The sequence below is a fragment of the Cryptomeria japonica genome, chromosome 6 (assembly GCF_030272615.1).
Source record: "Cryptomeria japonica chromosome 6, Sugi_1.0, whole genome shotgun sequence".
Lineage (NCBI taxonomy): Eukaryota > Viridiplantae > Streptophyta > Pinopsida > Cupressales > Cupressaceae > Cryptomeria > Cryptomeria japonica.
In genome coordinates this window covers 157,469,436-157,496,302 of record NC_081410.1, presented here as the reverse complement: position 1 = coordinate 157,496,302, position 26,867 = coordinate 157,469,436, and the positions used below count along the sequence as shown (strand labels likewise).

The 26,867-nt window shown below is 35.7% G+C and overlaps 1 protein-coding gene across 1 annotated transcript in view; it reads left to right on the top strand.

The window, feature by feature from the left end:
• LOC131035110 (secretory carrier-associated membrane protein 3-like) overlaps positions 1–24,807 on the top strand; it is a 32,697-nt gene extending 7,890 nt beyond the window's left edge. Inside the window, exons 2-3 of the mRNA XM_057966748.2 lie at positions 24,205–24,294; positions 24,598–24,807. Of these exons, the coding sequence (XP_057822731.2) occupies positions 24,205–24,294; positions 24,598–24,807 (300 nt within the window). The remainder of the gene's footprint in view (positions 1–24,204; positions 24,295–24,597) is intronic.
• Positions 24,808–26,867: the final 2,060 nt, after the last annotated feature.

The window sequence follows — 26,867 nt, the reverse complement described above, 5'->3', positions numbered from 1 at the left end:
GGGACCAGAGGTATGTGAATAATCAATATTGGCATTTTGAGAAGTTCTTTGTCAAGCCATTATATAGACTGTTGGGATGCCCGTGCAATCATGCCCTTGCACCAGAGGTTCAGATTCCTAAGACCAAAAGATTACACTGAAGAACCCTCAATTGAACACAATTGGGGAGATTGGTATTATTTTTCAAACTGCACACAAGTTAGAGTATATGTGTTTGAAGGGAGACCATACTTACTACCACTTATAGTCCCTAACAAAGTGGTTTTTCTGGAAATTGTGAGGCAACTGTCAATAGTGAGTATAGAACATCTGACAAGCCATGGGAAACAATCAATTGTACCTGGGTTGTTAGTATTTTCAGATTTTATTATGAAAAGTTCAAAGAGTTATGGCTTGCTGCAAACAAAATTGGATTATTATGGCATGGCTATGGGGGATCCAAGGCCCAATTTTGATCCTAAAGGATACATAAGGATAGTCCGGTCATCACAAAAGTTGAAGGCTAGAGAGCATAAATCTTACCTACCAGATGACCTCATTAAGAACATTGGCAGAGAAGAGGCCAGAGTGAAGTGAATAAAGTTTGAGAAAGCAATGCAGGCTTATAAATGGAAGCTTTTTAGAAGGAAAATGGATAGAATGTGCTACAAAAGATTGAAGACCCCTTGGAGTTGGCCAACAAACTTGTGGAGCGTGAATTGGAAATACTTGAGGGAGTCCTGCCTCATGTTTTTAGGGATTACATTGATACTATTAGGAATACAGAGCCTTTGGCTCATATGTCTCCTGCTTCCACATCTGGCATCGTTCCATTCACTCCTCGAGAGGATTACCCCCTTGGTTATGAAGAGGATACACTGATAGACTTGGCAATAGGACAACTGAATTTCTGAGAAGTGGCTAACATCAGATTCCTGGAGCATGAGGATTTCATTGCTGATAGTGACTTCATTGCTTCGAAGGAGTTCACCGCATTCCTCTATCAACATAAAGGATCTCAAATTAGGAATAACATGAGAAATAGTGAAGAAGAGCAGCAGCTTCAAAAGTTACAAGAGGAGGTGGATCTTGTGATGATAGAAATGCCACCTGAGAAGGGAAGACAGTTGCTTAAGGAAGCTGGTGTTCTATTATACTCTGGATGGGACATGAACTCTGCCTTGTTGTTTGATGGATTCCTCAAGAAACGGGAACCAAGTAGGCAAATGATGCCAAAAGAGATTGATAAACTCTTTAGAGGATCAAGATATGATCTAGATCAGAAGGCTCTTCTACAGTGGGATATCTATCCCAAAGATAAAAGACCTTTATTGGTTGATATAGAAGAAGCTTTTGGACATTTGATGGTGCAGCAGGTTGGAAAGACTGACCCTAGAACAACTGCCAAACTAAATTTGGATGTCGCTAAACTGAACCAAGATCAGATAAAGTTTTTGGTCCAAGAAAATTCTACATACAAAAGCCTATATGAGAAAACCGATGAAGAAAAACAGAGGCTGCAAGCAAGATTTCTTCAGATTGATACAAGTACCAGTAAAATAGGGATGACATACAGTGTTGACAGAGATGCCATGGATGCCTTGACAGACGCTATGTATTGGAGGAACAAGGCCGAAAAGACATCTCTGCAAGTAGAAAAGGTACAACAAAAGATGGATAAGTTTATTCTAGAGATCATTGAACATACGTTCAGAAGTATGATGCAAGTTGCAGAAATCTATTGGAAAACATACACTGGAACACTCAGAGCTTTGAAAGAGCATGAAAGGTTCAGGTCTCAGTTGGAAGACATGATGAATGACAACAGTCTGATTAATCCAGGTGAGAAAATTGAAGTCGAGTCTTACTTGAAGTTCCATGATGAATTGGCAAATCAATTAAGGAAAGAGCTTCAGAGGCTGGACGATGGGAATACCCCTAGGGTGCCCTCTTTTTATAGTAATGGTGAGTTAGTATCATTCAAACAATGGAAACAAGAGTTCATTGATGAGAATAATCGAGTAGTAGCAGAGTTGGATCGGGGAAAAGAATTTTCACTTTTTGTTAACCATATTCTATCCAATCATTTCCAGATAGAAAGCGACATGAGGACACTAAACAATGACATTCTAATGTATAAATATGATAAGTACATTCAACACATAGGAATGCTAAACTTGTTTATCTTCCAGTTTGTTAACAAAAGTGCTAATTAATAGTTATGTGCTGAAAAACCACGATGCTTGGTGACAATGTATACCCTCATATAAATGAGGGAACTTTTGTAACAATAAGGATCATTAGAGAAGAAGTAGAATATAGCCTCAGGCTTACTATTGTACCATTTTGCGAACATACATAATATAATCAGTCATCTTTCCTTTGTGTATATGTTGTGGATTACTGCATCTTTCTATAGGCAGTTGCTTGTGATATTATCTAAAGCAGATAAGGTTACTTGTGTTCTTCCAGTAAAACTCTGTGTTTCATATTGTGGATTTGAATAAAAGATTTACTTGTGAATATAGTTTTGTATATAGTGCGCCTGCATATGCATATAGTTTTGTTTATAGGTGGAAAGCCTGAGGTTCAATGTCGAACTTGGTTGCTCTGATACCACATGTAATATTCCACATCTAGCATACACTTGAGCCAACTAACTCACTGGTTTACTAACCAACTATCTAGCGAACTACTTAATGTCTACTAAGAATAACAGTCATAAATGACCATCATAAGATAATTAACATACACTTGAGTCAGTTGAATCATTGGTTACAGAACTTATAGGTTTAGCTTACCCAATTTGTTACATAACAGTCTCATGTCTACTGACATTAACAATTTACAAGGACCTTCATGGGATTGTGACATAACCTAACAAGCCAGCTACTACAAATTCCCTATCTCTAACAAGCTTCAACTATCATCATGGAATTAAACCTAATACAACATTGGTTCCCTTATTTAGCTAAATTAACACATCATCTTATGACTCAACAAAAAATATGGTTCTAATATATTTTTTCATCTTTCTATATTCCCAAAAGTATGCATCTAATTGATGATAAGAATCCTTCTTCAGGTCTTGCAACCATGGAGACTGGTTATAATTTGATTATAACCGATGTGCATTGATTCCAAGATGAACCATATTCGGTTGAACTATGAGTTAAGAGTGGAAAACAAATAAACATACAATAGCTACAAATTATAGCAAGGTATTGTGACTATAAGATAGAAACTGTCCTAGGAGCCTCCAATATATCAAAAGTTGAGAAAGTAGCAAGCTTACTGTACAAAGACAGTGATCACTATAAAGTTGCAGTCAAGTTCAAAGCATTGATTTATGGGAACAAAGGGTTTCATATGGGGATAGAGCAGTCTCATGAAATATCATGACAGTCATAATCATAATCTAAAGAGTAGTCAAATCTTCAAGATAGACTGGTGATAGTGCAGTTATTTTGTTGAGCATCAAATCTGAATTAAGTAAAATATCTTGACTTGAGAAATTAAATTATAGAAGCCATCTCTCTTTGGAAGAAATCATCATTTTCATTGATACCGTAATAACCCATAAGTTATCAAACAAGTCTAAAAGCATTCTATTAAAGTATCTAAGATTCAAATAGTATTGATGAGACCCAGCAATGTCTCATCGATATAAAAGGGGCATAGAAGAAAGCAAACACCAATCAACTTCAGAAAGGACTCATCGAAGACAGTAACTCCATCGATAAAAGATTTTGAGGAAAGTGGAGATGGTTCTCATCGACGAGAAAAGGTCTTTGAGGATATAACACTATCGATGAAAAATGACTCACCGAAAGAGATGCTCCCACCAACAAAAGGTATCGAAGAAAGTAGAGGTGGCCCCCACCGATGAGAAAAGGCTTTCAAAGAAACAATATCATCGATGCAAGATAAAGAAGATTCACCGAAAGAAGCATTCTCATCAAAAAATTGATATTGATAAAACAGAAGAAAACTACATCGATGAATGATATCGATAAGGATATGAGTTTCGATGGGAGGACAAAAGAAGTCACCAAAGTCCAAAGTCTCTTCGACATGAAACCCAGTGGATAGAAAAAAGATTTCGATGAGAATATGAGTTTTGAGGAGACTAAAAGGCATGTCTCTGATACACATGGTTTCATCGATACAACTTTATTGGTGGAAGACGACAAAGAGAGGATAAAAGGGGCTTTAGTGAGACAACATACCCATTCATAGAAGGAGCATAGTGATATCGATGGAAAAAGCATTTCGATGGAAAACTAAAGGAAGTCACCGAAGCCCAGGGTTTCTTTGACATAAAAAGGGACCGATGGATACCAGGTAGGTATCGGTGAGGAGGAAATACTCAATTTGTTTATCTTCCAGTTTGTTAAACAAAAAATGTTGGTTACCGGTTATATGTCGAAAAGCCACAGCGCTTGGTAATAATGTAACTGACAGACTCATTGAGAGGTGGTGGGTTTAAAAATTGTCTCATAAGTTTACACAATAAGTCCTAAAAAATATAAAGACTCTGTAGCCCAAACAATGAAGAAAGGCACTGGTCATCTATAGAATACAATTCATCAATTCACATTTCATTTTAAAGCAATACGAGTAGCTGAGTAGGAAATATAGAGTAGACTATAAATAGTGTATATACATAAATTTCAAGCACAGAAATCGAATAATTTCTACAACAATAATCTTGAACTCATCTGCTATATCTCCACCCTGACAATTTATGCCATTCTGAGATGCATTAGGTTAGTCTCAGTCACTAGAACACAATTTGCAACATGCATTCGGAGTTGTCCTCCTTACAAATAGTGCAACATTAAAAATGTATTATCAAAGCTACAACCACAATTCAAAGAGGAAGCTTACAAAGATAGGACAAAGCTAGGTACAGTCATAAGTCAAGGCAAATTCATTGTTGAAACTCAGTCCAAAATAGTGAAGAAGTGCAACAAATGACATGAGAAATCCAAAGAAGTATTATAGCAATCATGAGTCAAGGATTAATGAAGAGATTTTTTGCATCCATGATGCAATCTCAAACACACTTTTTACCGTTCTCTTGGTGATTGTGCCCAATTGTGTATGTCTTGCTTATGTATGAAAATGGCATTTTGCAGCTTTCCACCGACCATGTATTTGAGATGTCTTTGATTTAGATATGGCATGAGCTTAGTCGTAGAGTGAGACTAGAGAGTTGGACCATCTCAACCATGGTGCGCCTACATATGTATATAGTTTTGTGTATTCATTAAAGATTTTCATTTAATTTTAATCAATTAAAGAGCAATATTCATGACTTACAAGTAATAAAAAACTTACAAGGATGAGGCATATTCATTACTTACAAGTAATAAAAAAACTTACAAGGATGAGGCATATTCATAACTTTTGCAGTCCTACCTTGGATATTAACACTAGAAGCAACTCATATTGTTCGTGTACAGACAAGACAATATGGGAGTTCATTATACCCAGCAACTTGTGGTGTTGTTGTTCATGTTGGCTCCACTTTCACCCTGCAATTAAGATTCAATATACATTATTCAATAAGATTAACTGTGCAACATAATGAAATATTGAAAAGTGTGTTACCTTGTTGAGCTTTGCTTGGTTTTGAGAATAGTTTAATATTCTCTACTTAACAAGGCCAACCACGTGAAGGTGGAAGCTCATTTGACCCCTCCCCCCCCTAACATCACTCTAAATTCCTCATTAATAGCTTATAACATTCATTCATTAATTCTTTCTACCATTAATAAAATATAGCATTCATTCATTAATATCACATAATATTCATTAACACATAACATTGATTAACATTAATTAACACGCAACATTCATCAATGTTAATTAACACATATCATCCATAACTACTAATTAGCACATAATTACATTCACTAACACATAAAAATCAGTCATTATCAAATAAGTTAGATTACAATCATTTCTTTCTTTGTTTTTTCTTTGAAGCTATGAAAAGATTAAGTGGAACATTAGTTTCTTCATCATTTCCCCCCTCTACAGATGTTCTGCCAACTGCTCGTGATCTCAATGTATGCCTAGTCCTATACTAAGGACGAGGACACTGAAGCGAAGGGCGGTCCTCTGCAATAACAAAGAAATAGGTTAAATTCAAAAAAAAAATTATTATTGTTACAAGTATTTCATTAATTTAGAGAACATAATTGTTGTGCTCTTTACCTGATGGGGCCACATCATTTTGTGTAGCCTCAGCCTCAACATGTTGAACACCCTCTAGATCATTTGGAGTTGAAATACTAAAGGTTACATTAATGTTGAACACCAATTGCAATTATATTTGTTTAAAGCAATAATAGTGGTCCTCTTTACCTGAGTGGGGAACATCACATTCTTGAGGTTGTGTACCCAGATCATGCTACACTTGCTCACCACCAACTACATGCTCTAAAATATTAACAAAAAAGGTTACATTAATTACTACTCTAATTACAAATTAAGATGTTTAATTGTATTAATAGCTAAATAAATAAATTTGAATAGCAAATGAATACCTCCACTACTGGGATGCACATCCGGACCTTCATGTGCAGGTGGTGTTTCACAATTAGCAGGTTGCATTCCAATGACATGCACATTGTTATCATTGCTTGCTAATTTGAAACAAATATAGTCACTTTATGTTGGAACTCAACATCAATTAGATTATTGGTAAAGTATTCAATTTGAAACAACTTCCATTTACCATATTTACCTGTGTGACGGATGCACTCGAATGTTGTGTATGCCCACTCAATTCTCATAGCCAATCAACCACGACTAAATAGCCTTGCTGGTAGGCAATTCTCTTGTCATCTTCTATGGGCACTCTATTGAATTCAGAGCCCTTCATTTTTGCTTGGTACCATGAATTTTTCTTGCATTGTTTGATAAAAAAGAACGTTTGCAATTTATTAATATTTTGATGCAATATTTCGTTTACATAAGATACTTACAATTCGTGCAGCAAGTTTCATGTAACCACCAGAGCCGAGTTTGTGTTGTTCGTGCTTTTCTTGCCTTGCCTTGGTTGCCTTTGATGTGTCACCCAATCTATAAAAAAGTTTGAAATATGTTAGATTATATAAATATAAAGAGTAATAATCAGTACATAATTACATTCTTAATAGTATCACGTACCATCTTCTAGTGTCTAGTGGTGTATTTCCTTTTTTCCTTTCAGTTCTCTCCTTGCCATCCAAAATCAAGTCCTTCCACTCCCTCTCTGGAATCATGGGGGGACGCTCGTACTTTAGTTTCCTCTCCAAATGGGTCCTGTATTGGTCCCTCACATACTTTAGATATGTGCCAACTTTTTCAAGGAGCTTGGTTTTGTCAAAGGTGTCATTTCCAAACCACTCAACCAATTGGTTTGTCAATTCATCTTTTAACCTTTTTTCTTGGTCATTCCACCTTTTAAAGCAAAAACAAACCCATTAGATTCAGAAATGAACTGAAGCTACATTTATTACACTTCAAGAAATGGATCAAAGGAAAACTATTCTAGCAATGATATAAAATCAAAAGTGGATAAGGGTTAGTTCACATATGATGTATGACCTTTTACGTATGGTGGGCCCAAATATCTGCAATGCAATGTGTTAGGGTTTCAAACAGATCTGAAGCAAATATGAACTAACAATTATATGCAAATTTAAGATAACACAGAGATTTAACGTGGTTCACCCAAAATGGGTTACGTCCACCATACACAGTCATCCAATCTTTCTTATTATCCAGCAAAAATAGTACATCAACCTTACAATTCCTTAAGCATCCCAGCCACTTATAACATACATTTTTAGGGAAAAAACAAAGTCGACCTTTTTAGGGTTTTATTACAATGTCGGTTTTCATCAACAAAAAAAAATACCAAAAAAAAATTTTCTTGGGGGCTCCCACCCCTGAACCCCCACTTTTCTCAAGGGTTGCCACCCCTGAACCCCTATCCGGGGTCCGGACCCTGGCAAGGATACGTGCTAAGTGTACATTACTTTGCTGATGGTTGATGATGTCTGTAGTCAATGACCTGTTCCCACCAAGGGTGACAACATCACACAGGGACTATACCTGAAATCAACACCATTAATTGAGCATCATAAGCATTACTGCATTTGTAAGTTGATAAAAAATAAATACATACTTATCATAAGCATCAGAAGCATCACATGATGTGTCATCATATATGTAATTGAGCATCACAATTAGCATCACATATCATGTGTCATCATAGACATGTAACCCATCACATATGTATCATAAATCACCATCTATCACATAGGTAATAAACAATTGCAAACATCATCATCATCATCATCGTCGTCGTCGTCGTCGCCGTCGTCGTTGTCGTTGTCGTCATCGTCATCGTCATCGTCGTCGTCGTCGTCATCATCGTCGTCGTCGTCATCATCATCGTCGTCATCATCGTCATCGTCATCATCAACGTCTTCACCATCATCATCACCATCATCACCATCATCACCATCACCATCACCACCATCACCATCACCACCATCACCATCACCATCACCGTCACCATCACCATCACCATCACCATCACCATCATCATCATCTTCTTCTTCTTCTTCTTCTTCTTGTTCTTCTTCATCGTCATTCAGAAACTGTCGATAGTGATCATCATCCACTTCATCTTCTACTTCTACGGTATCTTCTTCTTCAGTATCTTCTTCTTCCATCACATTATACTTTATCGGCCTTCCTCTTGGATCATGTCTAACAACAAATGACCAACCCGGTTTATGTGGAACCTTTGAGTAAAATACTTTCTCACATTGGCTTGGAAGAACATAGGGCTCATCCCCAACTGGTTCAAATGACCTTGTATTTAGCATTATAAAACCATTATCATGTACAATAACAGTTCTATTAGGATCATTTTTATTCAATTGTAGCCTGTACCATTTGACGACGAACAAAACTAATTTGAAGGAATTAAAGTCACACTCAAGTATATCATCCAAAATGCCATAGTATCAATTTTGAGACTGTTGAGGATGAATGTCATTTCTCGATGAAATATTTGTCACCTCAAAGACTGCAGTGATGCTAGAATCACAAGTTTTCTTCATGTCATCCAACTTTTTATGCAAAATTTATGACCATTGCAGCATATAGCGTTGTGGTGTTTGACCTGCGATATGTTAAATATGTAAAATTTATTGCATTGTGAGTTGATAAACATATCGGTGATTAAAAAATTTATACATACCTGTTTATCTCTTAAACCATATGCTAAATCAATTTCCCTTTGTGTAACATTGGAATCTCCATTATGATGTGCTTCTTTAACCAATGAAGCCACACCTTCCCATGTTAATGTGCGTCCAGAATGTTGACAATGTTCAATCCATACCATCATCCAATCAAGATTGTTTGCAATATACAAATGTAGTGCATCCCACTCTCAACCAACTATACAAAAAATAAATAGATGTCTTACAATCGATTTATTTTGAAGATTAAGAATTAATTAACTACAATAACATCTTATAATTACCTCTCACTTTCCTCAATCTACCTTTCCCCGTCAAGTACTCCCCTTTGAATTTGTTAATGTTGTTGGGATCCCAAATGCGATACATGTGGATCTTTCTTGCAAACTTAGGAAGATATTCAGAAATGTACACCATAGTCTGGTATACCATATATCCCTCCACCATAGAACCCTTAGGATGTGCTCTTTGTCGAACCAAAGCCTTCAAAAATTTCAAGTGCCTCTCAACCATCCACATTGACCTAGTGTGTACAGGTCCACACAATTCAATCTCCTCAACTTGGTGTATGAGGTAGTGTCCTTGTGCATTGAAAAAGATGGAGGTAGACACTTTTGCATTTCACACATTAAATGAGGAATTTTTCTCTTCCAATATTTTATATCATCTTTATGGATTTCTTTACATGACAACCACCTACAAGGTATTCAAGACGCAAAAAAATACATTACATAAGAAGTAAAATAAATCACAAATATAATATCTATACAATGAACTAAACAAATATCACTACTTACCTCATGTATTTTCCAAGATCATATATGACTTGTTTGACATTATTGTCGAAGTCATCTGGGAGAGATAGAGGTAGAACGTACTGCAACAATTATAAAATTATCTTTTCATTTTTTTGTAACATAATGAAAAGTACATGTACACGCAATACTTAAATACATACTAAAAACACAAGAACATGAAGTACCTTAATGAAGGTATGCCAATCATGCGTTTTCATCCCTTGCCCAAATTCACTTTTCTTTGATATGAGATTGTTTATGTTCACAACAAAGCCTATGGGAAATCAATTTTTTCGTATGACTTCTTTTATAGCATTGCTTTGTTGGTCCATTAATAACCAAGGAATCTCACTTTTATTAATCTGGTCTCCATGGCTATTTGATTGAATGACATTTATCATTGCATGATTGGAATCCTGAATGTCACTACATATTTTGACAATTTTTTCTTTGTCATACCTTCCATCCAATATTTTCCATACTGTCTCTGTTATATTCTTTCCAATATGCATACTATCAAACAAATGAATAATTTGTAATTGCTCATAGTAGGGCAACCTACTAAATTGTCAGGGATAACTTTTTATTCCCTTAGGAAGGTGGTCATTTATGCCTTCATGACCTTCATGATCATCAATCACATCATCAGTAAACAAAACAAAATAGAAAAGATAATTTATGACAAACCAATAGATAGAATGACATTACCTTGACAATTAATTCTATTATATTCCAACTTCCACAAGTGAGGTGTCATTCTTCGTGGCTTTGATGTATTCTCTTCTTTCCCATTGAAAAGATATTTTTCACTATTTCGATACTTATGATTTTTGTGGAGAAAGTGCCTATACTCATCAAACACCTGCTTTCCTAAACTTTTTGAATGACGAGATTTCATCTTTGGACCACAAATAGGACATGCAAATTTTTCCTTTGTTTGAAGACCTACAAGATAATGTATAATTGGATTAAATATGATAATTTTTTGAATTATAATGTTCATGCACAGCTTAAACACTATAACATACCACAAAAATGTGTTAGCCCGGGGGCATCGTGTATTGTCCATAGAAGCTTCACATGGAATTGAAATTGTCTTTGTCCTATTGGTCTAGAGACATCATACATACTAACACCATTCCATAACTCCAGCAACTTGTCGATAAGAGGCTCGATATATACATTCATATCTTTAACTTAGTACTTACCTAATCGAATGAACAAAAACATTACATAATTATTATGACCATTTTACTGCAATATTTATAATTAAATTTAGACGACTATATTTAAATGATAAAATACCTGGAACAGTCATTGCCAACATTATGTGCCCTCTTTATTGACATTCATGGAGGAATGTTATTGTTGATAACAAAAATAGGCCACACTAAGTAAACAGATCTCATCTCTCCAAATGGATTGACACCGTCCACTGCAAATGAAAGCTTGAGATTACGAGGTTCTTCTTTAAAGTATGGCCACTTTTCCTCTATGTCCATAAATGTTGAACCATCCACAGGCATTCGAATAATGTCATCTTGACTTCTATTGCGTGCATGGTAATCCATAAATTGTGCCAAGCTAGCGCACTTGAATAATTGTTGCATACATGGAATAATGGGAATATAGCAAAGAACCTTGCGAGGAACCCTTTTTGTTATTTGATCTGTTCGATATCTACAGATATGAAATTCAGGGCATTCAGTTCAAAATTCATGTTGTTTGTGATATATAATATGATCATTGGGACAAGCATCTATTGCTTGATACTCCATTCCAATATCTTTCATAACAGCAGATAATTCTCAGTATGAGTGACGTAGAATATTTGATGGTGGTAACAAAAACTCACCTATCAATCTATAGCAAAAAAATATAATTTGTTATAATATGTAATATTAATGGTACAACATGATTCATAGTTTATTATGACATATATGACATACCTTAACATATGTGACATTGTTATGTTGGATAAACCATTCATAACCTTCAAGTTCACCAACAACAATACAGCAAAGAGAAGAGTTGCCTACGAGCCTTCGTAAAGGGCCTCAGATGCCTTCTCAAGTAGAGGGGCATCATGAACAACATCAAGGTCATCTTCATCATCATGATCAGCTGTCCGAGTACTAAATGAGTCATGGATCAATGTATATGTACCATCATCTTCAATTGTGTTTTCTGGCTCATGATCGTCATCTTCCATGGGATCATTATCTTTAGCTTCGATGTTCACACCTCCATGTTTGTCCACTTTGAAAACCATATTCTCAAGGTTGTGTTGATCCATACCTTGTGCTCCGGTGTGCTCGAGCTATATAAAATTGATAAACATAAATAAACCATGATCATGATCTCATCATCACGTGATTTATTATGTATATAAATTGTCAAAATGATATAATGAGAAACTTACCAATGGATGATAATCATCTCCACCTTCAATGTGACCATGCAGCCTACAATGTTTCTTCGTTATTTTGATTAGAAGTCTTCTAGTCTTTAACCCCTTACAAATTTTGCACGGACAATAACATTTTCCATCACCTTTTCTTTTCAAGCTAGACCACAATCTAGCAATTATCTCCTTATTTTTTTGTTCATTGATATTGTTTGACATGGTCTTTCTTCACAGGCAAGAAAATAGAAATTACCATCATTGAACAAAGCATCTTATTGAATTTAGATTTCTATTTTTCTTATGGTACATCACACAACATGGAAAACAAGAAATACTCAATAAATAACAGGATTCATTGATCTAGTATTATCACAATCTGCACCAAGTAAGTGGGCAAAAAACTTTGCAACATTATGCAGTTTATTTGTTTCCAGTCTGTGTATCATAGAATATTGTTGTACAAAACACTTATCAAAAAATTCCTCATAAATTTTATTGATCATACAAAATCTTTGCCCAAGAAGACCATAATAACGAAGGTATGTTCTCTCTTGACCAGGTTCAAGCTTGATATTTAGTAGCTTATGACCAGCTTCCTCAAAATCAACACTTGACATGATTGTCAAATAAATTGTATGTCTTAAATTGACCAAGTTTGTCTCTATCTCACCCTATATTCTCAGTGCTTCCTCACCTTTCTCTTCATCATCATCATCATCATCATCATCATCATCATCATCATCATCATCATCATCATCATCATCATAATCATCATCATCAACATCATCACCTGAATCATTCTCCCCTTCTGCTTCATCTGAAGAAGCATCTCGAAGGATATCTTTCTTCAATTTTTCATAGGTTGCCTCGTGTTCTAAGAAATCAAGATATGGCTTGAAAACATCCAAACCAGCTTCTTGATCAAGTTCATCTTCTAGGAAAACGTCATGTGTTAAGTGATCTGGACACACAGTTGGATGACCCTCGAACTTAGCTTTGCGAAATGCAAAAAGGCCTTCGATTAAAAACTGTACTCATTTGTCAATTTCCTCCTCATGGATAATACCTCTAAATCTTTCAAAAATCCCATACAAACCTTTGGGTGAAAGGTCTTGCAACAAAGAACCAGATTCTTTCACGAACCCAAAAACAACCTCTACACTGTCATTTATGGGGTTCTCTAGTAAAAGGGTGAGAAGTTCCAAGGCAATGATCTCATGTGCAACTTGTTGATTCACTAAATGAGCTATGAATTTGGTTGTTGCTATCAACATGTGCTTGTCATTGCGTTTGTGTGCCCTCTTAAGCTGCAAAATAATTCTTCGCAAAAGAAGATTGCCAACTTCAGGAAATTTTGTATTTACCACAGCAACCAACGCAGCAAAAACATCTATATATCCAGGGGATGCCATTTGGGATTTCATACAAGACCTACAAAATAGACCCCTCCCATGGATGAGATTCTCTGCAAACAACTCTGGAATGATGTTCTTGATGTTAGATGCATTTACCTTGTTTATCAACCTATTGATACTCTTCTGAAGGGCATCCCATGTCATGCGCTGGTATTCCACACTGATCTTGTCTTCCACATCTTTCATCATTTGAGCTAGCTTAAATGGGGGAATGTAAATGCCCCCACTTCTTCCAACACCCTTCTCAGCTCCTCTTACAACACCTTCGCCATTCCCATTCTGAGATGGAGCAGACACAACACCAGAAGTTTTCACTTCCACTGCCTCTCTATCCCTCTTGTTTCCAGAAGCCCCTTTCCCACTTAATTCATGCTTATTTCTATACATAAACCCATCAGGAAGCATGAGTTTTTCCATATAAGCTCGCCTAAATATTTTACAGTTATTTTTCATCAAGATTCCCTCAGGAGCTAGCAGATCCTGCTTCCATACTTTAATTATGTTTTCTCAAAGGACAATCCTAAAAATCCATGCATTGCAAACAACTTTTTACACCTTTGTTGGTTGTGGTGGCATCACAGAGAGTTTACATCAATAAATGAAGAATATGCCAATGCTTTTAATGGAGCAGTAGAAGTCTATCTCTTATTCAATATCTCTAGTGAAACCCCCATGATCTTTTGTTGGAGTAGAATTTGTTATATTCTAGAAAGGGTCTTGTCCTTTGTTGATGGGATATTCATCTACCTCAAGAAATAACTATTCTTTTCTCCAACAAGAAGTGAAACTAAATGAAGATCTAGCACCATGAAATGAATCCTCAAAAGGATTACTATAGTTAGTTTTGGTAGATAATGATCTGGGTAAAATACTAATGTGGCTTTAGGAAACATTATGTACTAGCTTAGCATACTCTAACAACTTTGGTGCGAAATAATACATCCAATTAAGTCTCCATCGGTATCTCTATTGTGTTTATGGTTTGGGATTCAATGTACTCTTTTTATACATAGATTTTACTTTCAACTGAAGAGGTTTGTATGTACTTACTTGTCTTTCGATTGTATCCCTATTTCAAGAATTTCTTCTATCAACAAATCATTTGTTGTAAGTTGTACAAGTGGAAGCTTGAACATGCCTTCCATGCTAGACTTGTTGATATGTTCAACACCATCTTGTGCAACAAATCTTTAGAACTCCACTATTTCATTGAAGAGTGAGTAGTAGGGACAATCTAGGACACTTACAGAGGTTTTGCAAGAGAGATAAATAGACCTAATTATTATGGCTTAATAATGATCAATAGGTAAATAGATAAGAAACTCTCAATATCAAAATGACTTTCTCAATTGTCTTTACTAGAAATAGATAGATCTACTAATAATGGCTTTATGATTGTATGTCAACTTTAGACTCAATCCAAGAAGAGCTAGAACTAATATGCGATATCTAGATTTATGATCTCTATAATATAACAATCCCATAATTATGTTTCCATGCATCTATACCACAACACAAACATCATGCTAGTGTTCAGCCATAGCAATTGATATCCTAATTATAGAATGTGAAATATGCACATAACTATGAATAAAGATTAAGAAAAACAAAGAAAGATGCTTATTGCAAACATAAATGACTTATGGACAAGAATTGAATTCATTGTAGATAGTTTTGAATATCAAATTCACTTATTTGTGTGCATTTAGTAACTCATGTACTTGTGGCTAGCCATTTATCTCTTTCATAAATTAAACACTTATTAATAACATTAAATGGTAGAGTAATTATGTTTTAGTTGAAATTGAAAATAAAATATTTTATTTCAGGACAGCTCACACTATTCCCTATCATATTTTAGACTCTCAATTTTGTTAGTAGTGGTTTGATGTCTTTGGAGCTGATCATTGCATTTGTTTAGTTATGTTTGCCAGCGTACTCCCAGCCTGTGCCAAAATGGGAGCTTTGGAACAGGGTATGGACATCCATCAAAGCATAAAAGATAGAGGAATTTTGTCATATGTAGTTGCAACTGCTCTGTTAGCATGTATGCAAAATGTGGAAGCATAAACAAGGCATGGGAACTGTTTGATGGATTGCCTCAAAGAAATGTGGTTTCCTATATTGCAATTTTGTCGAATATGAAAAAAATGGATTTGTTGAGGAGGCTTTAGAAACTTTCAATAAAATGCAATCGACAGGTGTAAAGCCAAATTCCACGACCATTGCTACTATCCTCCCTGCCTGTGCCAAAATGGGAAATTTGGAACAGGGTATGGACATTCATCGAAGCATAAAGGATAGAGGAATTTTGTCAGATGTTGTAGTTGCAACTGCCCTGGTAGACATGTATGCAAAATGTGGAAGCATAGACAAGGCACGTGAACTATTTGATAGAATGCCTGAAAGAAATGTTGTCTCGTGGACTGCAACGATTGTTGGATATGCACAAAATGGATTTGTCGAAAAGGCTTTAGACACTTTCAAGAAAATGAAATTGGAAGGCATAAAGCCAAATTCCACAACCTTTGCCAGCATCTGCCCTGCCTATGCAAAAATGGAAGCTTTGGAATAGGGTATGGACATCCATCAAAGCATAACGGATAGAGGAATTTTGTTAGGTGTTGTACTTGCAAATGCCCTGCTTGACATGAATGCAAAATGTGGAAAAATGGACAAGGCTCGTGAATTGTTTGATACGATGCCGCAAAGAGATGTGATCTCATGTGAACAGTCAATGTGTGCATATACGGGAGGAAGGGATTGCTGCTACAAAATTGAACGCTCACTCCTCAATCACAGTTATATGGTTTTATGAGATTAAACTAGGGCAATTAACCACCACATGTATATTTTTTGCAACTTAAAACTAAAAACTAGGGCAATTTGAATCTACCTCTTGCACGAGATTTCAAGCAATGCCACAAATGCCTTCGATGCGGGTTTGATGTTCTTGGGGGTTGAAGTCACCACGGACGCCTACGTGGGAAATTTGCAATACAAATGAATTCCCCTCTTCTTCTTTTTTAAGATAATGGTCATTATCGTCAGAATTACAATGAACTCGAGCACTTTTTTGGAAAAAAGAAAATTCTCATTGCTAATGCCTTCTTCGTCGAAACCAAATGGGAAATTTTCATCGGAATTACGACGAATGCGAGCAGTTTTTCAAAAAAAATCAAATTTGGCCACAATATACGTTCTCCATCGGAGACCTTAGTCAGAAATCTAGTCCAAATGTATTAGTGATGTGAGATATTCATATAATTATGGCTGGAACAAAAATAAAAGTTCTTACAAGGGGAAAAATAGTAACTATAACTCATTTTCTTTGTTAGTAGATTATAATGTTATATGTTACAAATGTAAAAAGCAATATTTTGTAGTTGTCTTGAAGAACCCAAATAGAGTAAGAAGGATACTAGAAAAAAATAAAATAAATGATACACAACCTTAGGACCATGATGAGTAAATGATACACAACCATATGCATAACTCAATTTCATTGTTGTGAGTTTTTTTGTGAGTTCTTCTGATGCCAAATAATTGGATCCCCTATGTCATTGTGTTTTTGTTGATGTTGTGGGTATCATGTGTAATATATTGCAAGGTGGAATTCCACAAAAACATCTCATTATATTGAAGTGACACAACATCTCTTCTCCTTAGAATGACTTGTGTTCCCTTTGTGCAACAAATATCATTCTAAGGGGGGCCTATCATGTCTACATTTTTGCATATCTACATTCATATTTATCTCAATATCTATTTGTCATGATCTTTTATCATATCCATTATCGTGTTGCCTTTGTGGGGGCCAAACCGCTATCTCAATTGATCTTTATTATCTTATTGCCTTCGTGGAGGCCATACCACTATCTATAACTAATCATTGATCTCTTATGTGATTGTCCTATAATGTAGTTTGTAGTAGGCACATGCCACCCTTTGTGGGGGAATAATTTTATGAGAGGTTGGAATCTGAAATCATTTCCTTAAGGGATGAATTAGAAAAAACAACCTCCAAGTTAAATAAAAGTCTCAAATTTGAGAAGAGCATTGAGATCTTGAATGATATTATAAATGAGGAAAGGTCACCATTTGTAAAGACTGGCTTTTGATATAAAAAAAATTAGATGGCCAATAAAGAAGACTCTAAAGAGGCACCAAACTAGAAGTCAAATGAAGAAGAACCAAAAAGTTATTTCGAAATCCTAAAAAATCCCTATCAAAAGTGAAAGTAGCAAGAAGGAAAATTAGGTTCCAATTAAAACAAGCACTCATATAAGAGTCAACAAGGACAAATTTATAAATTAGTTTCCTCCAAGACAACCATGTATGAACAGATTTCATAACTCTTTCTCTGGTTGTTATTTTTCACATAATCATTTTGGCCATAAGGCAAGATATTGTAGATCGCATGTGAGATACAATATGGCAAGAGATTTTAGTTTACATGTGAGATATAATTATGGTTGGAACAAAAATAAAATTTCTTATGACGGGACTATTGATAGAAGGGCAACAAAAATGCAAGAAAACTGAGAGGGGGGGTGAATTAGTTTTCACCAAACTCAACCAAATTAACTTTATCTTTAGATCTGATTAAAAATAGCACCAACAAAGATAAATACCACATCAACAACACACATAACACAAGGATTTTTGACGTGGAAAATCCGGTTAAGGGAAGAACCATGTTGGGAACCTACCCACAATAAGATGATACTCTGTAGTTGTATGTGTAAATATTACAATGGGGAATGCACATGCATTCAGGCACCCTACCTAGATAAAACTACTCAAAAACAAGAAGGGCTACAAACCTGGGGAAGGCTTACTACCTTACAAGGATCGGACAACAATCTGGATTACATGAACTAAAAGAATAGCATCTCCAAATGCTTGATTATAGTTTCAATTAAGCACACTGTCTACACAACAACACTTCACTTCTCTTCCACTCTTCTGAATAATAAATTTTCTTGTTCTCACATACCACAACCTCATACAACTCACAAACACTCACAAACATCTAATTGACATGATTACAATGCTTATTTATACAATTAATCAATCTCACCCTTAAGGGCGGCTCAACACATAAGACCAAATTACAAAATTGCATCACATGATACATAAATCCATAACCAGACCAATACAATGTCATCAAGGGTATAGCATCGACCCAAATCAAATCCTTAAAGACGCAACATTTCCAAATAATTTGCCAAGATCATCCGCAACAAGCTACACCACCTAATATGTCGCATAACACAAAGAATACCACTAGACCAATTAAATCTTCATTAACACACACCATGATCAATGTGGACCACCAAAATGCATAGCACATGATCAAAGAACATCAACAAGAAATATGAATTCCACTGCAAGCATCGCAACAACTCGGATAACAAGATTCATCATTACTACATCATCAGAGTTCAAGAACACTAACTGACAAACTGAAAGATATGCTTGCAAAGTTCCAAATCATGAACCATCCGATCAAAGGGCACACATGAACATCTAAAATACTCTCCAAAATCCGCAACTCAAGATATAATCATTCCAGAGCAACATGAATCAACTTTGCAACACAAAATACTAAAAAACCACTCAACATACTAGACCTCATAAGTCAACCAAATCACCACATAACATCATGAAAATCATACTGAATCAACTAGATATAAGTATATCTAAACCTAATAAACCGCAATAGCACATCTGCAACAGATCACCAAAACAAATCTCTGCAATACACGAGCTCTCTACAACAGAAGAATATGCTGACATCAATGACAACAACATATCCCAAAAACTCTAATATCTAACAAATTCCCCCTTTGGCATTGATGGCAACATATGAATGTGAAAAAAATCAATGCAAAGAAAGAAATCAACAACCTACAATCTCTCTGTGAGATCATAAGGATTAGCTCCATCTTTGGCAAACAACCTAAAAATATTACAAGGTTTTTCACATGCTCTCTCTCCCCCTTTGACAACAATGCCAAAGACATATACAAATCATTATTCTCTCATACATCTCTTCCTCTAAGAAGGACAATCTCTCCCCCTTAGGATAAACTCACAAATCTAATCAACTGAAACACACACTAACTACTCCCCCGGAGCAGCAACACCAACTCATCAATCCAGATAATAGGATAAGACAATGAAGTCCACTAGATCGATGCAACTCAATGCATAAAGTTCATAGAAGGAGGGGAAATCACCCCTAACTTCTCTTTTAGATATATAAATGTGTCTATAGGAAAAGGCTTAGTGAATATATTTGCAATATATTCCTTAGTAGGTACATACTCCAATCTGACTTCCTTATCACTGACTTTCTCTCTCAAAAAATGAAACTTGATTGATATATGCTTTGTCTTAGAATGCAACAGTGGATTCTTAGAAATATTGATAGCACTAGAATTGCCACAATATATAATAGTAGGCTCATTATAAACAACTCTAATATCCTTCAGCATCTGCTTCATCCAAACAACTAGAGTACAGTTGGTAGCAGGAACAATGTATTCAACTTCTGCAGTAGATAAAGAAATATAATCTTGCTTCTTGCTTGTCCATGCAATCAGCTTATTTCTTAAAAAGAGAGCCCCACTGGTAGTGTAAATCTGGTTATCAACATCACCTTCCCAATCAACATCACTATAAGTATTTAAAGTGAAATCATCATCCTTTGGATATCACAAACCATAGTCAACTGTCCCTTTCAAGTATCTAAATATACTCTTCACATAAGTAACATGACTTTCCTTCGGATCAGCTTGAAATATAGCAACAAGGCATTCAACTTTCATAATGTCAAGCCTAGTTTGAGTCAAGTAAAGCAGTCCACCAATCATAGATTTGTACAGGGTTTGGTTAGCCTTCAAAGATTAATCATCTTTTGACATCTTACATCCAGTCACCATAGGAGTTCCAACAGGTTTTGAATCATCTAACCCAAACTTCTTCAACAATTCCTTCACATACTTAGATTGAGAAATGAAAATGCCTGTATCAATCTGTGTAATTTGGAGTCCTAGAAAGAATTTCATCTCACCTATCATAGACATCTCAAATTATTTTTGCATATCATCAATAAATTTCTTTCTCAAATAATCATCTCCTCCAAAAATAATGTCATCAACAAAAACTTCAACAATCAAAATGTTATCAATATCAATCTTGAAGTACAAATTACTATCAGCAGTACCTTTATAGAATCCCAATTTCATCAAATACATGTCCAATCTAGCATACCAAGCTCTAGGGGCTTGTTTCAGACCATACAATGCTTTCTTCAATCTGCATACCATGTCTTCTTCATCTATCAATGAAAATCCATCTGGTTGCTCAATGTAGACTTCCTCTTCCAATTCACGATTCAAAAAGGTTGACTTCAAATCCATCTGATATACCTTGAATTTCTTATGAGCAGCATATGCAAGAAATGGTCTAACAACTTCAATTCTAGCTATCAGAGCAAAAGTCTCCTCAAAATCAATACCTTTCATTTGTGAACATCCCTTACATACTAGTTTTGCTTTGTTTCTAACAAATTCTCCATCTTCATTCAGCTTATTTCGAAACACCCATTTAGTACCAATCACATTCTTGTCCTTAGTTCTCGAAACAAGTTTCCATGTTTTGTTCTACTCAATCTAATCTAGCTCTTCTTCCATATCTTTTATCCAGTTTTCATCTTTACAAGCTTCAGTAACATCTTTAGGTTCAATCTTAGAAATTAAACATGTCTCTTTAGGAACAATTGTTCTCCTAGTCATCACACCTTTATTTTTATCACCAATAATTTGATTTTCTAAATGATTCAGTCTTACATATCTCGGGGTCTTTTGATTATTCTAATACTCGGGCTATTGAGCTTCTTCACTGGAAACAACATCTGCATTCACTATTTCCATCTCTACTGGATCACTCTGCTTCATTCTCTCAGTCTACACTTGCTTTGCAGTAATATCCTAATGATCAGACTTATATCTGCATGCTCTAATTTGCTTGTCATGATTCTCATATACCTTCACATTTTCACTTTCCACTATCTTTCTCATTCTTTTTTTGTAACACCGGTAGGCTTTGCTCTTACTAGAATATCCCAAAAAGATTCCTTCATTACATCTTGCATCAAATTTTCCTATATCCTCATCTCTTTTGATATAACATTTGCTTCCAAATATTTTGAAATATCTAACTATAGGAACATGACCAAACCATAGCTCATAAGGGGTTTTACCAGAATCACCTTTTATATGCATCCGATTGAATGTGTATACAATAATGCTAACAACTTCTCTCCAATAGATATGCAGAATATTTCCTTCAATCAACATAGTTCTAGTAGCATACAAAACTATTATGTTCTTCCTTTCAACACCTCCATTCTGCTGAGGGGCTCTTGGGGCAAATAACTACCTTTTGATTTCATGCTATTCACAAAAGGAATTAAACTCACCGGAGGTGAATTATCCTCCTCTATCAAACCTCAGACACTTCAACTTCAATCTTGTTTCTATCTCCACTTTGGCTTTGAATATTTTGAAATTATCGAATGCTTCAAATTTCCCCCTTGGGAAAGTAACCCACATCATCCTAGAATAGTCATTAATCAACAACATAAAGTATTTGTCTCCCTGTAATATTCTCACTCTAGAGGGACCACATAAATTAGTATACACAAGATCTAATAATCTATTATATGTATACATGTTTCTCTTGAATGAAATTCTTGTTTGCTTTCCCAGTGACATTCTTTACATACCAGATTAGTAGGCTTCACAATATTAGGAAAATTCTAATAGTTTGAGTAAAACTAATCTTAATCATGAAGTCAAAGTTAACATGACACATTCTCCTATGCCACAACCAACTCTCACCAATTTAAGCAATCAAACAACTTTTCTCACCAACATTCAAATGAAAGATATTACCTTTAGTTTTGGTACCTGACGCAATCTCTACATCAGAGCTATTCAAGATCTTACTGCTATCTAAAATTTCATTACCCATGTAATTTTAGCCAAAGGATGCATATTTATCAAATGATTGCATTTACAAAAGGTACATTGCAGTGTTTAAAAGGAAGAAAGGGCGTATTTTTCATTTGTATTGAACAATGATAGATTACAAATTGAGTTCATGCATCTGAAGCATATTTATATACACTGAGTTTCTTAAAACCTCACACAAGCCGTGAGCTTAGCATTTATATCTTTCCTACATATCCAAAACAAAAAAGGATAGAATCAAATAATGAGTGTGAGGATAACCAGTCATTGCCTTGGGTTGCTTTGACTGGTTATTGGCTGCTCCGTTGCCCTTATGAATGTTTTCTCGATCTTCAGACTTTGAAAAACTCTTACTTTCCTGCACAAAAAAGAAGAGGTGTTAGATCCAACCGATCTAAGCAATGAAAGATTATCCTACAACATATCATTTATTATAGCCTATCATATTTCTATTTTGAAAGGGTGGGAAAGATAAAGACAAATCACTGCTTCAGGAAAAAGAAATGTTTATGCTAATGTGTTTGTTTCATGTGCAGATAATTAGTTACTCTAATTGGCATGTGCCCCTGACCGAGGCTCCCTTCGGGTATGAGCCCGACATACCCTTTAGAGTAACTAATCTCAGAATATCAAGTGGAATGATGAAGAAAACAACTGAAGTATCAAAGGGACATGTTTGTTTTAAATATGAAACCTTTTACTTTACTATCCATGATGTGCATAAAAGAAGATATTAATGAATAAACTGTTTTAAGGGACATATTATTTCAATGTGAAACCTTACAGTATTTAAAAAGGGTCAATACCACATCGTGAAGATAAACAATTCAATGCAGCAAGTTGGTAAAGAAACAGAGTATTTGAGTTTTAAATGCATGTTCAAACAGTGAACTTCAATGAAATCAGAATCAACTGGTAATGAAATGAGTGTCACGAGCCCGTGCTCGAACTTCATTTCTAGGTAAGATCAATCACAGCATGTGCCAAAGTCAGAAATTTAATAAGGATAAAACACAATCTCATCAAAAGGTTGTAAGTTTGCTAGTCGAAGGTGTCACTTGGTGTATTATGCTGGCTCTACTCTGCAGTGAAGCTAAATTTTATATAAGGGAGTTTCGCTGGTACATCCGATTTGGAGTCATTTATGTTCTTGTTGGAGAAGCTACGTTATTCAAACTTATCCTCACTCTAAATGGTTACTATGAGAGGTCCGTTCTATATTTGTATATCAGTGAGATCATATGCCAGATTGTATTTTGCATATTGCTTCTATTTTACATTCCGAAGTTGATCACTTATCCAGGATACATTCCTATTGAGAATGGAGCTTTTACTGTAGTTTCTGCAGAGTATGAACCTCTTTCAGCTGGGGAGAATGTTTGCCCCGAGTGGTGTGTGAATTTATTTTCCAGAATTCTTTTTTAGCCGGATGACACTCCTCATGAGAGAAGGATACAAAAGGCCTATAACAGATAAGGATGTTTGGCAACTTGATACATGGGATCAAACTGAGACTCTCTATAACAACTTCCAGCGATGTTGGGAAGAAGAATGCACTAAGCCAAAACCATGGCTATTAAGAGCATTGAACCGTAGTCTAGGAGCTCGGTTCTGGTTTGGAGGCATGTTCAAGTGATCTTTCTAGGAGTGACCCTAGGTGTACTATCTGATGCACAATAGGCAGAGCTAAGAAAAAAGGAGCAAGAACTCAAACGAAGAGAAGAAATTGTGGCTCGTAGTGGTGTTGTGATCCAAGAGGAAAACTGGCCTCCCTTTTTCCCAATTATTCATAATGATATTGCAAGAGAAATACCTCCTCATGCGCAACGGTTGATGTATGTTACATTTGAGAGCTGGTTAGGCATGGTACTCTATCTTACATGGAATTGAATTGTTGTGATGACAACTTGGATAAAAGGATATGAGGTCGAAATCTGGCTGCCCGCTATGATCTATGTTCTTGCTGGCTGCCCTGGGTCTTATATTTTATGGAGAACTACCACAAGTGTCATTGTACGTGAATCACACGTTCAAGGACCAGGTTCTGTACAGGATGTTGAATATAAAATACTGAATGTCTTGGAGTTTAGCAACTCAAGGAAACGGCAGTTTGTTATATGTGATCATCCAACTGGCCAACTGATTTTATATTGCAAGGGTGCTGACTCTGCCATTTATCAGAGATTGGAAGACGACAAGAGCCCAATTACAGTTGCCACTCGGAACCGCCTAGGAAAATTTTCTTCAGAAGGCCTCAGAACACTTTGTGTTGCTTACCGGTTTCTTGATTTTAGTATGTACCAATCATGGAATGCAATGTTTCAAGAAGCAAGGTCTTCTTTAACTGACCGTGAACAGAGAATACATCAAGTTGCAGAGTTAATCGAGGAACCTTTGCGTTCTCTAGAAGGGATTGTGACTGATTTCACAGAGGATTGCACGCCCGTTGAATTCATTGGGCTTTTTAATCTTGTCTTTTGATTGTTTCAAGAGGCTGTGGTTTTTGGGGGGAAGAAGTATAGAAGGAATCAATGGTGAAAATCTGAGACAAGGCAGCCATGGCGCCCAGCTTTGACTGTGTGTCCAATGTGCTTGAGAATGGTTCGCATTTCGAATCCTGGGACAACCAGGGCGATACCCGACAGACCCATTTGTCTCTGTCTTTCTTTGCAGCCGAGGAAGTGGTACCTCTGGAAGCAGCCCATTACAAGAGGGTTCTATCTTCTTGCAGCAATGTGGACAAAGAAAGAATGTTTGGGTGTTACAATTTGATCCAGGAGATTATGATAGAGAATTCCTTCACAAGAAGCAAGAAAAACCAGATATCAGGAGGATCCCTATCAGCAGCAAAAACTCCTACTGGAGTTCTTGATGCAGGGCCATGTTTCAGCAGCTGGGACAGTGACAAAACAAGTGCTACTCGCACCTCAAGCATAAGTGTGGAGCCATATGCCAAAAGGAGAAAACTGAATGAATTCTGCAGCTCAGTGTTCGTTTCTGAAGTACAGCCATGCTGGCAGAAGGCTGTGGTTTTTGGGGGAGATGAAGATTTTCAATGTACTCCATGGAATGAGGGTAAACATTTTGGGCATGTTCGTGATGCTTCATTTCGACGTCCTATTAAATTTTACTTTGGTTCAAGGTTCACATTGTCAAGAAGTGCAACGGTTCAGGGTGTAAAAAAACAGTCATTTGATGGTCGAAACAAACAGACAGCGCGTCATTTTTTCTGTTAAATATGTATGCAAACTGATAAATACAGACAGATCATCTCACGAAATGCAATGATTGTAAGCTACACACAAAATGTTTTTTTTTTTTTTTAAAAAAAAAAGGGGCTTTACACAGAGTTGAGATCTCGAAGAAACAAAAGGAAAAAACCCTCTTCGTACTTCCAGCAATGGTATATTAACAGAGAAACGTTCATCAGGAGTCATTTGCGTACCTATGAAAAACACAATTTGCATTTAAAGAGAAGACCCAAAAAGTCCAACAACCTTCGTCCATGGCGGCACCAAACCCTCGAGAACCTTCTAAGTTGTTTTCATTTTGCAAAATGAGAAAAATGTGATGGGAGTGAGATACTTTTAGGGTTATAAAACCCTTTATCATTTTTCATATTCTTCCTCAAGTCCGCTGGGCTTATGAAATGTTCAAATATAATAAAAATCAAACATATTTGATAAATAGATATTTATTAATATATCAAATATGTTTTATTTTTATTATATTTTTTGTTTTTTGTTTTCATTTTTTATCAAAAGCTGGTTTATTTGTAAAAGGTATTTAATTACAATGCAATTATAAATTGTAATTAAATATTATTATTCGAAATATCAAAGGTTTATCCATATGCAAGAAAGAGACTAAGTCTTTTGACTTAGTTTTGAAGGAGGAGTTAATTCAGGAGAGATAAGGCTTTCATTGAAGAAGTTTTTTCAGTTTGGAGA